Source organism: Periplaneta americana, chromosome 11 (assembly GCF_040183065.1).
Source record: "Periplaneta americana isolate PAMFEO1 chromosome 11, P.americana_PAMFEO1_priV1, whole genome shotgun sequence".
NCBI lineage: Eukaryota > Metazoa > Arthropoda > Insecta > Blattodea > Blattidae > Periplaneta > Periplaneta americana.
This window is the reverse complement of record NC_091127.1, coordinates 9587336-9600420: the sequence shown is the minus strand read 5'-3', so window position 1 is coordinate 9600420 and position 13085 is coordinate 9587336. Positions and strand designations below refer to the sequence as shown.

The 13085-nt window shown below is 34.6% G+C and overlaps 2 protein-coding genes across 12 annotated transcripts in view; one reads left to right on the top strand and one right to left on the bottom strand.

Moving 5' to 3' along the window:
* E(bx) (nucleosome-remodeling factor subunit NURF301 E(bx)) overlaps window positions 1–7247 on the bottom strand; it is a 110133-nt gene extending 102886 nt beyond the window's left edge. For all 8 annotated transcript variants that reach the window (XM_069838946.1, XM_069838950.1, XM_069838952.1 and 5 more), the window contains exons 1-2: window positions 5723–7247; window positions 867–1027 (exon numbers count right to left, since the gene is read on the bottom strand). In XM_069838946.1, the coding sequence (XP_069695047.1) occupies window positions 867–1027; window positions 5723–6737 (1176 nt within the window). In that variant the 5' untranslated portion in view covers window positions 6738–7247. The remainder of the gene's footprint in view (window positions 1–866; window positions 1028–5722) is intronic.
* Window positions 7248–7394: 147 nt separating this feature from the next.
* AIMP2 (aaRS-interacting multifunctional protein 2) lies at window positions 7395–11097 on the top strand. Of its 4 annotated transcripts, none has more exons than XM_069838958.1 (5): window positions 7395–7533; window positions 8627–8797; window positions 8884–9115; window positions 10477–10857; window positions 10940–11097. In XM_069838958.1, exons 2-5 carry the CDS (start codon window positions 8642–8644, stop codon window positions 10945–10947), a joined length of 777 nt encoding a protein of 258 aa, XP_069695059.1. In that variant the 5' UTR covers window positions 7395–7533; window positions 8627–8641; the 3' UTR covers window positions 10948–11097. The 4 variants fall into 4 exon arrangements, with proteins under 4 accessions (XP_069695059.1, XP_069695056.1, XP_069695057.1 ...); XM_069838955.1 differs by lacking the exon at window positions 7395–7533 and adding an exon at window positions 7579–7925; XM_069838956.1 differs by lacking the exon at window positions 7395–7533 and adding an exon at window positions 7582–7907.
* Window positions 11098–13085: the final 1988 nt, after the last annotated feature.

Genomic DNA, 13085 nt, shown 5'->3' with positions numbered 1-13085 from the left:
TCAAAGAATTTGAGTGACCACAAGGGTCCTGAATACAATAAACATGTACAATATAATGTGATGTGATACATTAAAGAAAAGAGAAAGTTAACTGTTGAAGGCAAATTTAAGTGGATTAATTGAAATAGAGATGATGATGTAATATTTGAAGAGAATCCTTGATAATACTTATAAGAATAAACATTACATAATCAAAAGGAATGTGAAGTTCCTTAAGATAATTCCATGTGAATTTTGTAATAGAACCTCTACTGCCAAACAGCAAACCAATGACAGACCATTGTTTAAGAGGGACGTTGTACTTTTGAGAAATATAAGGCAGACAAGGTTCATATATAGAATTCTTCTCAATATCAACTTCGGTGGTCTGATTTAGGTTTCTTTCAAAACGGATAGTAGGGTCAAGAACAAGAGCACGATTTAAGCGTCCGTTAATAGCAACAATGTCTGCCCGTCTAAAAGAACCATCTGATGATATGCAATGTACTTCATCATGAATCCCCCAATTTAAAGTTTTTAACGATGTCGCCAAAGCATGTCGTACACGATGATGTCTAGCATTGATCAGTAGCTCGCCTTTAGTCGAAAATCACCTATAATAACGTAACCTAACCTAACATTGTGACGGTAAAATATGGCGAAAAAAAAAAAAGTCCAAAAGTAGTCAAACTCCACAATTATCGAGAAAAATTCTTATTCCTTAGACGAACTTAGAACATAAAAAAAATTAATCTTTTCGAGAAAACAAGTTACAATTTATCAGCAGACATCTCACTGTACAGCATAGACTGGTCATTCAACATGTACAGATAAGGAATTCAGCCACAATTATTAGTTTTTACATTCAAATATAAAATATGATATACCTTGTGAGCTCTACAGACACCACACTGCCAGTCTTCTTCAGGTACATCTTCCATCGGTGGCTCAACACATTCCAAATGGAACACTGCTGGACAGGTCTCGCAGCACAGTAAGTCTCCCAATCGGTGACAGATTCGACAGTGGTCGTCATAATGAATATTTCCTAAGATATTAAAACAGAATTCTCATTGAAATATGTAAATGGTTATACATACTACCAGTTATAAATGTCACTAAAATTCAGTTCTGTAAGTGAATATGCTCTACAGTACACAGTGAACAGTAAATCTTACCACAATTATTAATGTTTCAAAATTCTTAAGACACATGACTGATATGCCACACAGCTAATGTGCAAACAACTTGGGTTTCAATTTAAATTTCATTAAAAATGAAGAGTCCACTGCAAGAATGATGGATGTCATTTGGAATACATTTTGCAGGAGAAGCAATTGAAAGTTTGAAATGCTTAGCGCTCAAAGCTTAACTGTGATTTTCCGATCATTACTGGACAATGACTATCAGTGTTAATGCCATATAACTCTCTATGTACATTCTATATGTCTTAAGCTATGCATTGACAGTCTTGGTTCATTTTCGACAAGAAAGTGACATCCATCATTCTTCCAGTGGACTCTTCAAATATTAATACCATAAGACAAGAATGAAAAATTTAAGTACAAAAATGGTGATAATAATTTGGGAATTCTTTGTGTTTGGAGAGTTTTTAATACATGTGTTACTTTTTCTATTAATTGTTGCAAATTAATTTCCTACTTCCTTCAGCAAAACTCAATGAGGATAGTGCATTATGTAATATAAACTAAAACAATCAATTATTATATATCATGCTGTATTCGGTGCTGTTGTTTAAAAAAAATTTTTAATGGAACTCAGCTATTTCAGAAGTCCCTAAATTCTGCTTCCTCAGTTGTTTCCTCCATTATTTAGACCGGAACTGTGGAACCCTAATATTATTTTTAATGAAACTGCGTTTCAGCTCAACTAAGCATTGACTGTAATACAAATCAGAAATGAATCATCCATTCCCGTGTTTGATAATATGAAGAGGGTCAGTTAATTCCCTCCCACGTGTCTTCATAACAGTCTAGGAGGGTGACTGTTGTGCATTCAAAGATTAAGAATGCGCACTTAGCGAGTAATAAAGTTAAATGGACTTATTCTGCAATAATAAATTACTTACTTACTTACAAATGGCTTTTAAGGAACCCGAAGGTTCATTGCCGCCCTCACATAAGCCCGCCAGCGGTCCCTATCCTGTGCAAGATTAATCCAGTCTCTATCATCATACCCCACCTCCCTCAAATCCATTTTAATATTATCCTCCCATCTACGTCTCGGTCTCCCTAAAGGTCTTTTTCCCTCCGGTCTCCCAACTAACACTCTATATGCATTTCTGGATTCGCCCATATGTGCTACATGCCCTGCCCATCTCAAACGTCAGGATTTAATGTTCCTAATTATGTCAGGTGAAGAATACAATGCGTGTAGTTCTGCGTTATGTAACTTTCTCCATTCTCCTGTAACTTCATCCCGCTTAGCCCCAAATATTTTCCTTAGCACCTTATTCTCAAACACCCTGAACCTATTTTCCTCTCTCAGAGTGAGAGTCCAAGTTTCACAACCATACAGAAGAACCGGTAATATAACTGTTTTATAAATTCTAACTTTCAGATTTTTGGACAGCAGACTGGATGATAAGAGCTTCTCAACCGAATAATAACACGCATTTCCCATATTTATTCTGCGTTTAATTTCCTCCCGAGTGTCATTTATATTTGTTACTGTTGCTCCAAGATATTTGAATAATAATAAATTATATTCAAAAAATAGAACTGCAAATACAATTAATATTGCCTTTGAAATTGAACATATAGGCTATTCTGTAAGTGCATGAGTGAACTCAGGATCCCACAGTTTGCAAATAAATTATTATTTAGAAATAGAAATTAATGCAATCTCAATATTTTTGTATGACAATAAAACTATCCCTGTTGGCATAAATATCAGTACTACACTTAGTACAACGTAATAGAATTAAATTAATGAACTCAACGCATTAAACATAGGGCTATGTTCTGTTAAGTAAAATATTTACTTTGCAGTGAGATGGAAACCCTTGCTCATATAGTTGGTTTTTGCAAAAATGGTGGACTTCTGAGAAACAACAGGTATCACATAGTTAAGAAGCTCCATTGCTAATAAAATTCTTTCAAGATGGCTAAGAAATATGAGTTCTGCTAACAAGTAACATGCAGATATTGTTATGAATGAGAGAGAAAAGAACAAAGGTTACATCTCAGACCTAACTGTACAATTCGAAAGATCTACAAACCAAGTAAACAAAGTAGCCCTATACAGTAGAACCTCGATTATCCGTGGTATAGTAGTAGGTTATTTTACGACGCTTTATCAATATCTATGGTTATTTAGCGTCTGAATGAGATGGTGATAATGCCGGTGAAATGAGTCTGGGGTCCAGCACCGAAAGTTACCCAGCATTTGCTCAAATTGGGTTGAGGGAAAACCCCGGAAAAAACCTCAACCAGGTAACTTGTCCCGACCGGGAATCGAACCCAGGCCACCTGGTTTCGCGGCCAGATGCTTATCCGTGGTAATGAAGGGGGTGGACTGAACATTTAATCGAAAAAATCGGATAATCCATACCGGTACCATAAAATTTCCATTAATTAAGTGCATAATACAGTTTCATAATTTCCTTCTTAGTGTTGTGTTTAACATGCTAGATAGTGCACCAAAAGTTTACTAATGTAAGTCTAGTTGTCAACAATGGATTTATAAGGGCCAAGGAAATTCCTTGTGATGGTTGTTTGCGGAAATAGAGGGATAGTAGAGATCTATTGTAAATTTACATACTTTATACAATTTATCCTTATATTTTATTAAACCGCGCAGTTTTAACGCCAATCTCATATTTTGATGCGAGATGAGCCATGGTTTCTCTTTTCCCAAAACTCTCAATTATTTGCATTTTTATTTCAGTATTAGCAAAACACTTTTGACATCCGTGGAAGATATTTTGCATAGAAGTTATAAGTTACAGCCATGTACTCAAACAATAGGACAAGGACTAAATGCTGCACAGGTCTGCTATAAATTGTGCAGAAATTCTTGGGATCATTTCTTTGAAAGTCGGTATCTAGTGACTACTATTTTATAGGCCTATGTTGAGACAAACATCTTCAAGTAACTTCCTATTGCCAGCAGTAGTAGCTACTGTGTAAGGGTAAAGGCTTGTAATAACAGTCTAGAAAAAATAGGTATTAATGTAAGGTAGGAGTATTACACATTTTTTCAGCAGTAAAGAAAGAAAGAAATAAGCGAAAAACAGTGGAATAACCTGCTGATCAGTGAAAAGAGTGACGGATAATCGGGGTTCTACTGTAGATATGGAAAAGAAACAGCACTCTACGAACCATGTAGTATTTTACATGAAGAAAAATAATTTTATTATGGTATTGACAGCTGGGAAATCATAGGTATTTTATTTGGTGCCTGTGGTACAATTATAAACTGTAGTGTATAGGTTTTTAAAATATTTGCTTTAAATATTAATTACTTATTATTTAAAAGAAATAAGGTGATAGCAAATTTTGCGTGACTCATTATAGGCCCTACCTACATTGTACTGTATGTAATCATCTCTAACTTAGCTTCATCATTTAATACCAGTATCTTTTTTGTAACAGGTCTGTAAAGATTTTGTTAATAAAGTTTATTCTACTATTATATGGATAGCTGCAATTTCTTCTTTTACGACAGTTAATTATTTTCTTTAATTTTGTTCAAAAGAATACATTTTATTGTAAATTAATTTCCAAGATTATATCAGTATAGGCTGAATCTTTATGGTTAAACTCAATGAAGGAATTTTCTCCCTATTCACGAACTATTTGTTATATAAAGTGACGGCATTTTTGTAATAAGTTTGCTTAAAATTAATTGTTTTACAATGAATTAACGCTAAACTCCATAAAAAAGCAGACATCATATGAACAGCAACACGCATGTAAGTTAAACTCTTAAGTTCATATAACATGTAGTTACATGTGCTTAAAAAAAAAGCACTTAGGCCTATCTACATTATAAAATTATAAACTCCTACAATGACATTAGGTTACCTAAATTTTACTCTCTCAAAATACAACTAAATGTTGCTTAAAAATGTTCGTTACAACCATTCGCACACATATTTGTACATGGTTACTAAACTGACATCTGTATCAAGAGATCGGTTATGACAGTTGGTGAAGAAACAGCGTTTATGCAAAGATGCCAGATGTGAATAATTACAAATGCAACAAGTCAGCCTTTGAAATTAACAACAATGTTACGCGTTTCCAATGACAACAATAATTCCTTATTAAGGAGCAAAAATAGCTTCGCTATTAACCTATGTTTATTTTTTATCCTAATCTTTCAAATATAACAATGTAACGAATCTTTAGATGTTACCTCAGTGATATTGTTAAATACATAACAACTGTCGTTTCAATGATAAGTTACTAGAAAGTTGAAATGTGTTATATTTTCAAACTAATTCAACTATAGGCCTACATAATATCACATTAACAGAACTATACATTAAATACACAATTATACTTCATGTATCAGTTCAAGGACAGTCCAGTTCAATAATAAATTATGAAAATGAACAGTTCATGTACTGTATCTGTTACACAATTTGCAACAGTGATATGGTTTTAAAAGATGTACGAATAAGCTTCGAGTCATATTACACTAGGCCTATAAGTTAATTTTTTATTTGTATGTAAATTACACTTAATAGATAAAGAAATAAACAAAACTACAATACCTTCATTCAACAAGTCCTCTCGAACAGGATTTGTAATCAAAAACTGATCAGTTAAAAACTGTAAAACCTTCAATCTATTCTCTATACTGGTGAACGGATATTCACAGGTGCTCAAGATGTTCAAAGCACCAGAGTCAAATTCTTTGTCACTTTCTACATATGAACGCAAAACGTCTGGCCATGTCATGGCATCCACGAAGTACAAAACAACATTGACACTATCTTTTTGATCTAACGGTCCGAAGTGAGTTTGTTGGGAGTCTTCCTCCCTTAATAATGCCTTTAAAAGCATTATATGAATTTCTGCTAAAAGAATGCTTTGATCTTCACACATCACAGCTGCACAAAATTCTTCAAACCTAAAAGGTGACAAGCGTACTAATGTTCTGAAATGTCGCAAAACTTCATAAATACACAATGCCTGCATTACAAGTTCTTTGGGAATCAAAAGGTCATCTGAAGATTTTGGCAGTTCTAAATACGGTATTTCACGGTTCTGAAGCCATAAAGGCTCAGGGCTTGGAGGTCTATGTAATGTAAACTTTTTTGGAGTTCCACTGAGAGTACTAAAACTTGAAAGTGAAAAGTCACTATCACTTGAACCACCTCCTTCAAGACTTTCTTCTTGTTCACTATCACTTCTAAGGAAGTCATCCTCCAAATCGCTTTTTCCACTAGATTCGTCGCCAAAGTCAGATCCATAATGGTATTCTGAATCTTTATCTTCGACTGCATCTGGATTATAACCCCTTCTTTGATATGCACCTCCTCCTCTTCTATGTTTATACCGCCCTCTACTTCTTGTACTTCTTCGGCTACTTTCACTTCCAACCGGAGATGACGCTCTGGACGCCGTCGGCGTACTCGTCTGAGAATTTGGAGTCTCAGATCCTCTGTTTTCACGATTCAGCAGGTATTTTGGCTTTTTCATTAAATGATATTGAAACTTACGAGGTCTTTCCATTACCACCGATTTGGGCGGCCTCCCCCGTCTCTTCGTGCCTCTTGCCGACATTTTCGCTTATGGTACGTCAATCACTGAAGCCTATTTAACACGTGGTTTATGAAAACACACTATTGTATACAAATACAAATGACACAACTGCATAGAAATGGAACCCATGTTTGCAGTCTGAGCTTTGCGCCATTTTTCCGCGGAGGTCACGTGACCACGCACAGAAATTGCATTTTTGTATTTGCTCTTATGAGGAACTCACTAAACATTGCTCACACATACTCAAATCGCACTTCCTACCATCATTAAGCTAATAAATCATCCATAAGGGAACAACAAACACAAATTATTTCACTGACGCGAAATGTATGGTGAAATGAGAATATTCAATGTCCTTTAAAAACCGATCCGTGATTGGTGCAACGTAACGCCGCCATGACAACTTCGTACTCTGTTTCATTCTCAGTATTACTTATTTCTACACTCAGAACACTTTTACTAAATCGAAAAGTTATATTTTATTGATACCATAACATTCATCTGCATTGATTATAGTTCCATGCATGAAGATTTATGTTAAAAGAATTGCTTGGAGGATAGCAAAACTTTGCATTTAACCAATCCTGAAGCGTGTAACGAAAACTTCCCTGACACATCAACTACAGAGGGCACCATTGATCTTTACCGTACATTAACTATACCATAGATTGTAGACACCAACAAATATCATGATATAACTTAAAATTTTCTGTTAGCTATTGCTATTGTTATATAACGAATTTCACAACACAATATGTGTCAAAATAGTGTTTGTAAACTAGCAATGCTGTACTTTTTCTTTCTCTGAAATGTGAAAGTGAGTAGTATCGTTGGACACACTCCATAATTCACATCTTCCTGAACTCCTTTCTGAAAGCTATACAATCAATGGTGATTCAAGATGGCTGCGTAAAAAGTTTTATTCGAAAGAAAGAGGCGAACGACCGCGTGGCAGTTCTCACAACAAAGTGGAAAAAAGTATTTTAGGGAATAAATTAATCAGGAAAAATACTAAAAATTATGAACGGTCCTAACACAATGTACCGAATGCGACCGATTATAAAATTAACGGAAGAATTAGAGCTTCCTAAATGTATGTACAGAATGAGAAATATTCAGCAAGCGTATCTGAACAGCCGTGTGGAACTACAGTTATCTAATAAAATACAACCATCAAGTATTTCGGAACAGGTTAAGAAGTTTTTAAAGGTTTATTGATTTTAAATAACTATTTATTGTCATGCTTTATTTCAGTTTTGGGATTGTATTAAAATTTCGCACAATTGACGTCTCTGTACAGACGATTTTTTTTACAGAAGATAAATATCGGTGTGTTCATCACGAATTTCATAATGTATTTCTAGCTTTGTTTAATAGTGCTTTTGTTAAATTTTTATTTTAAAGTGCATAGAACGACTAATTCTAGCGTAATATACAAGCATTACACAGTTTCAGTCAATTAATGCTGTCTATATATAAATTACTTACAGACTCCAAATTCCTGCTGGGTGTAATTTCTTTGGTTCTTCCATGCTAAGTTAACAGCCAACTAATCAAGATCAAATATGTCCGCCCAATATTTCTATAATAAGGTCATTGCTATATTTCATAGTTATTTTTGTTGTAGTGAGATCCATTTGTCAAAACACCATTTGAACTAAAGTCTGACAGTAAGTTTTTAGATATAATAATTATTAACTAATATGAGTGCACCAATATGCTAACTTCTAACATATACATAGAAAACATGTGTTTTAATTTATTTTAAAAAATGCATGTATGTGTATTTTACATAGGCTACATTTATTTTAGTATGCTTAATTTTATTTTTATTTGCGACATGCATGATATGTGTATCAGACATGGTTCATCAATTTTCAAATTTTATAAAATTGATTTCATTCATTTAGTGCCCATTACCTGAGATGACTGCTTTGGAGAACCGACAGGAAGCTATCTTGGCACAATTGGCTGATTTAAAGATACAATTGGCAACCCTTAGATCTCAATTAAAACAGACACCAGTACCAGAAGTCAAACAAGGAACTGACACGTCAAGCAAAACTTGCAACATCCTGCAGGTACAAGATTATGATATTTATTGATATACACAATTTACAATTAGCATATAATTTCTATGTAATAAATGTCACATTTTTATTTTCAGAATGGAGTAATTCACGATGTAGTTATCAACGCCAGTCCTGAGTATCCTCCATATTCACTTGCAGCCTTGAGAAGGTTATGGGGAGATGGGTTAAAGCTAGGAGTGCATTGTCATGTTCATTCAAGCATAACAAACTTACCGAAGAGCCTTGACTGTTTCCTATCATTGGTGTCTAGCAATTTTGAACAAGGAAGATCACCATTATTGAATGTCACTCTAGTCTGGAAAAATGGTAAGTAAACGTTAATGAATTATCAACGAAACGAAAGCTTAATACATAACAAGTTCTGTAAATAGTCATCTACTGTCCAGGATAGCAATACATGTACCAAGAGAGAACTGCAGGACCAGTAAAACATTTAATATAAACTATGCTAGGACATGTTATTACAAGTACTCTCCACTTCTTAGAATCTGTTCCTTCTATAATAAACTGAGCAATATCGACATCTTTCAGGATAGAACCACACTCTTGAGAGAAATAAATACCGGTAGCGTTCAAAACACTCCATAAGTATTTTGCTAATAAATAGATCTTAACTGGTTTGCATATTTTATTTTTGGTCTTTTTTCTTAAATTATTTCATATCAATTATCATTACGAACTCACTCCTAATTCTGACTTAATGTAGGTCTAGTCCCTCATCAGTTATTGTATTATTGTTACTAATCTGTGACTAGTTATTTGCATTTCATGTTTTCTTCATACTGTAAATACTTTTGTTTTTGTTTACCGAGATTTACATGTGTGTCCACACCTGTGGAGTAACGGTTAGCACGTCTGGCCGCGAAACCAGGTGGCCCGGGTTCGATTCCCGGTTGGGGCAAGTTACCTGGTTGAGGTTATTTCCGGGGTTTTCCCTCAACCTAATATGAGCAAATGCTGGGTAACTTTCGGTGCTGGACCCCGGACTCATTTCACCGGCATTATCACCTTCATCTCATTCAGACGCTAAATAACCTAGGCTGTTGATAAAGCGTCGTAAAATAACCTACTGAAATAAAAAAAAAAAAGATTTACATGTAATATTTGCTTGATATCTTTTGTTGAGTAGTATTGGATTGCAACTGTTTAAATTTAAATACCATTATTATATGTATTACTAGTATTATTTTCATTTTATCTACTCTGTAATTATATTGTTGAGTGGATTAAATAAATAAATAATACATAATTTGATTTGATTACCTGGTTGGGTTTTTCCGAGGTTTTCCCCAACCAAAAGGCAAATGCCGGGTAATATATCTCACTACATCTCGCCAAAATATTGTAAAAAATTGCACAAAATTGTAGAAAATTACTAAATTGTAAAACTATAAAAATTTGTAAAAATTGTAATTGTAATATTGTAAAATTTTGACTTGTTCCACATCTTAAAGCTTCATTGCTCATGTAAGATTTATGGAATAAAATAAATTAATGAATGAATTGTGTTAGGTATATTTCATATTTTTATACCTTAATTTACTGTTAATTTTAGGATGTAATATACGTGGAGTATATTACGTGATTTGTATATTAGACTGAAATCCACTTAAAATGGAATAAAAGTGACATTACTTTGGAGTCTAACAATGATTTCTTATTTACAGTTGGTGCAGATACAGAGCTTGTAGTATCTCCAATGAAACATGTGACTGTCAAGGGTGAAGTGAATATTCTTCGATATTTAAGTCGTCTCGGCCCTCCTAGATACAACTATGAACTGGGTACAGATCCTGCTACATCTGCTAGAGTCGATGGAATATTGGACATTTGTTATACATTAGCACGAAGCAGGACGGTCAAGGAGCAACAGTCTCTCATCCGCTCTCTCAATAGTCAGCTAGGAAAGTCACAGTTTCTTGCTGGAGGGGATAGGATTTCAGTTGCAGATATAGCGGCCTGGTCAGTTCTTAAACAGAGATCGCTCCAGGGTCTGAGTGCTAATATGAACAAATGGTTACAGAATTGCTCTCAAGTGCTGAGATTAGGTAAGATACCATAGAAATGCTTAAATATAATATAGCTGATGTTCATATTTAGTACTAATAAATCAATTTTCTCTCTTTATAGATATGTAAGTTAATGAAGCTGGGAGGTGCTTGGCGCTTTTGTGGAACAGCGTTCAAACAATGTTATGTACGGTGCATGGAAGTCTTCCATTTACATTGTACTATATTGTAAAAATGTAAAGAATACTCAGAAAGATAATACACCCTTGATTAATATGATCCATTCCTCTTCTTATTCCATTAAAACTTCACCTACACTCGAACTGTGTAAGAAGTTAAGAAAGAAAAGAGATTGAATAAAAGATAATGACGGTGTTCAGGTAAAAAGGGCTTATCCCACAACAGAAACATTTTTTAGAAACAGCTATAATTAAATTTCAACACATTATTATTACTTACTTTAGGCTATATGAAGGAATGTAAAAATAATTGTTAAAAGAACGCATCTTCACGATTTTAATTAAATTTTAACTAATTACAGAAAAAAATGAGAGTTAAGCCCTTTTACCTAAACACCGTCGATGTGTAAACAAAGAATAACTTTAACTTGACGAGACCAGTGTACACCTGCTGGCCACTACGAACATAAAACAAATATGCTGAGCAGTGTGGAAAGCAGATTTCTCTACCTACTTCATTCCTTAAAGATTGTTCACCCTTATTTTTGGCCTTGCTGCGAGGTGAGAACAAGATTGTTGCTGTCTCAGTGGCATGCATTATCAGATCTCCGGTACATAGACAATATTTTATTCAGAAAAAATTGGTGTGTTAGGACCCAAAAAATACAACATCGTCGCTGTGCCTCCAAAATCCGCTATGTGTTTTTAAAAAGATTTTGCAGGTCAAAGAAAAAAGCATTGCCACTTTTAATTCCCTTGATTTTCGAAGCTGCTTTCGAAAATCAAGGGAATTAGAAGTGGCAATGCTTTTTTTCTTTGTTCTGCAAAAAAAAAAAAACATCGGATTTTGGAGACACTTACTTACTGACTTTTAAGGAACCCGGAGGTTCATTGCCGCCCTCACATAAGCCCGCCATTGGTCCTTATCCTGAGCAAGATTAATCCAGTCTCTACCATCATATCCCACCTCACTCAAATCCATTTTAATATTATCTTCCCACCTACGTCTCGGCCTCCCTAAAGATCTTTTTCCCTCCGGCCTTCCAACTAACACTCTATATGCATTTCTGGATTCGCCCATACTTGCTACATGTCCTGCCCATCTCAAACGTCTGGATTTTATGTTCCTAATTATGTCAGGTGAAGAATACAATGCGTGCAGCTCTGCGTTGTGTAACTTTCTCCATTCTCCTGTAACTTCATCCCTCTCAGCCCCAAATATTTTCCTAAGAACCTTATTCTCAAACACCCTTAATCTCTGTTCCTCTCTCAAAGTAAGAGTCCAAGTTTCACAACCATACAGAACAAATGGTAATATAAATGTTTTATAAATTCTAACTTTCAGATTTTTTGACAGAAGACTAGATGACAAAAGCTTCTCAACCGAATAATAACAGGCATTTCCCATATTTATTCTGTGTTTAATTTCCTCCCGAGTGTGATTTATATTTGTTACTGTTGCTCCAAGATATTTGAATTTTTCCATCTCTTCGAAAGATAAATCTCCAGTTTTTATAGTTCCATTTCGTACAATATTCTGGTCACGAGACATAATCATATACTTAGTCTTTTCGGGATTTACTTCCAACCCTATCTCTTTACTTGCTTCAACTAGAATTTCCGCGTTTTCCCTAATCATTTGTGGATTTTCACGTAGCATATTCACGTCATCCGCATAGACAAGAAGCTGATGTAACCCGTTCAACTCCAAACCCTATCTATTATCCTGAAGTTTCCTAATGGCATATTCTAGAGCGAAGTTAAAAAGTAAAGGTGATAGTGCATCTCCCTGCTTTAGCCCACAGTGAATTGGAAAAGCATCAGATAGAAACTGCCCTATACGGACTCTGCTGTAAGTTTCACTAATACACATTTTAATTAATCGAACTAGTTTCTTGGGAATACCAAATTCAATAAGGGAGACACAGTGACGATATATATTTCTGCTACACTGTTTTAGTTAACTAGGGTTTTACCGCACTAATTTTTAATTTAAAATTTGTGGACCTTTATTTGAATTGAATAATACAAAAAATGATCTGATGACTTTCTTCTTGATCTGAGTCTCTTCCCTCTCCTCCCTCCACT

What these genes read in the sequence shown, in the direction of transcription:
- AIMP2 (XM_069838955.1), top strand. Translation starts at nt 7,737, where the DNA reads ATGAACGGTCCTAACACAATGTACCGAATGCGACCGATTATAAAATTA. An exon ending in AGGTTAAGAAGTTTTTAAAG is followed by an intron (nt 7,926 to 8,626) that starts GTTTATTGATTT and finishes TCATTCATTTAG; the next exon opens with TGCCCATTACCTGAGATGAC. An exon ending in CACTCTAGTCTGGAAAAATG is followed by an intron (nt 9,116 to 10,476) that starts GTAAGTAAACGT and finishes TCTTATTTACAG; the next exon opens with TTGGTGCAGATACAGAGCTT.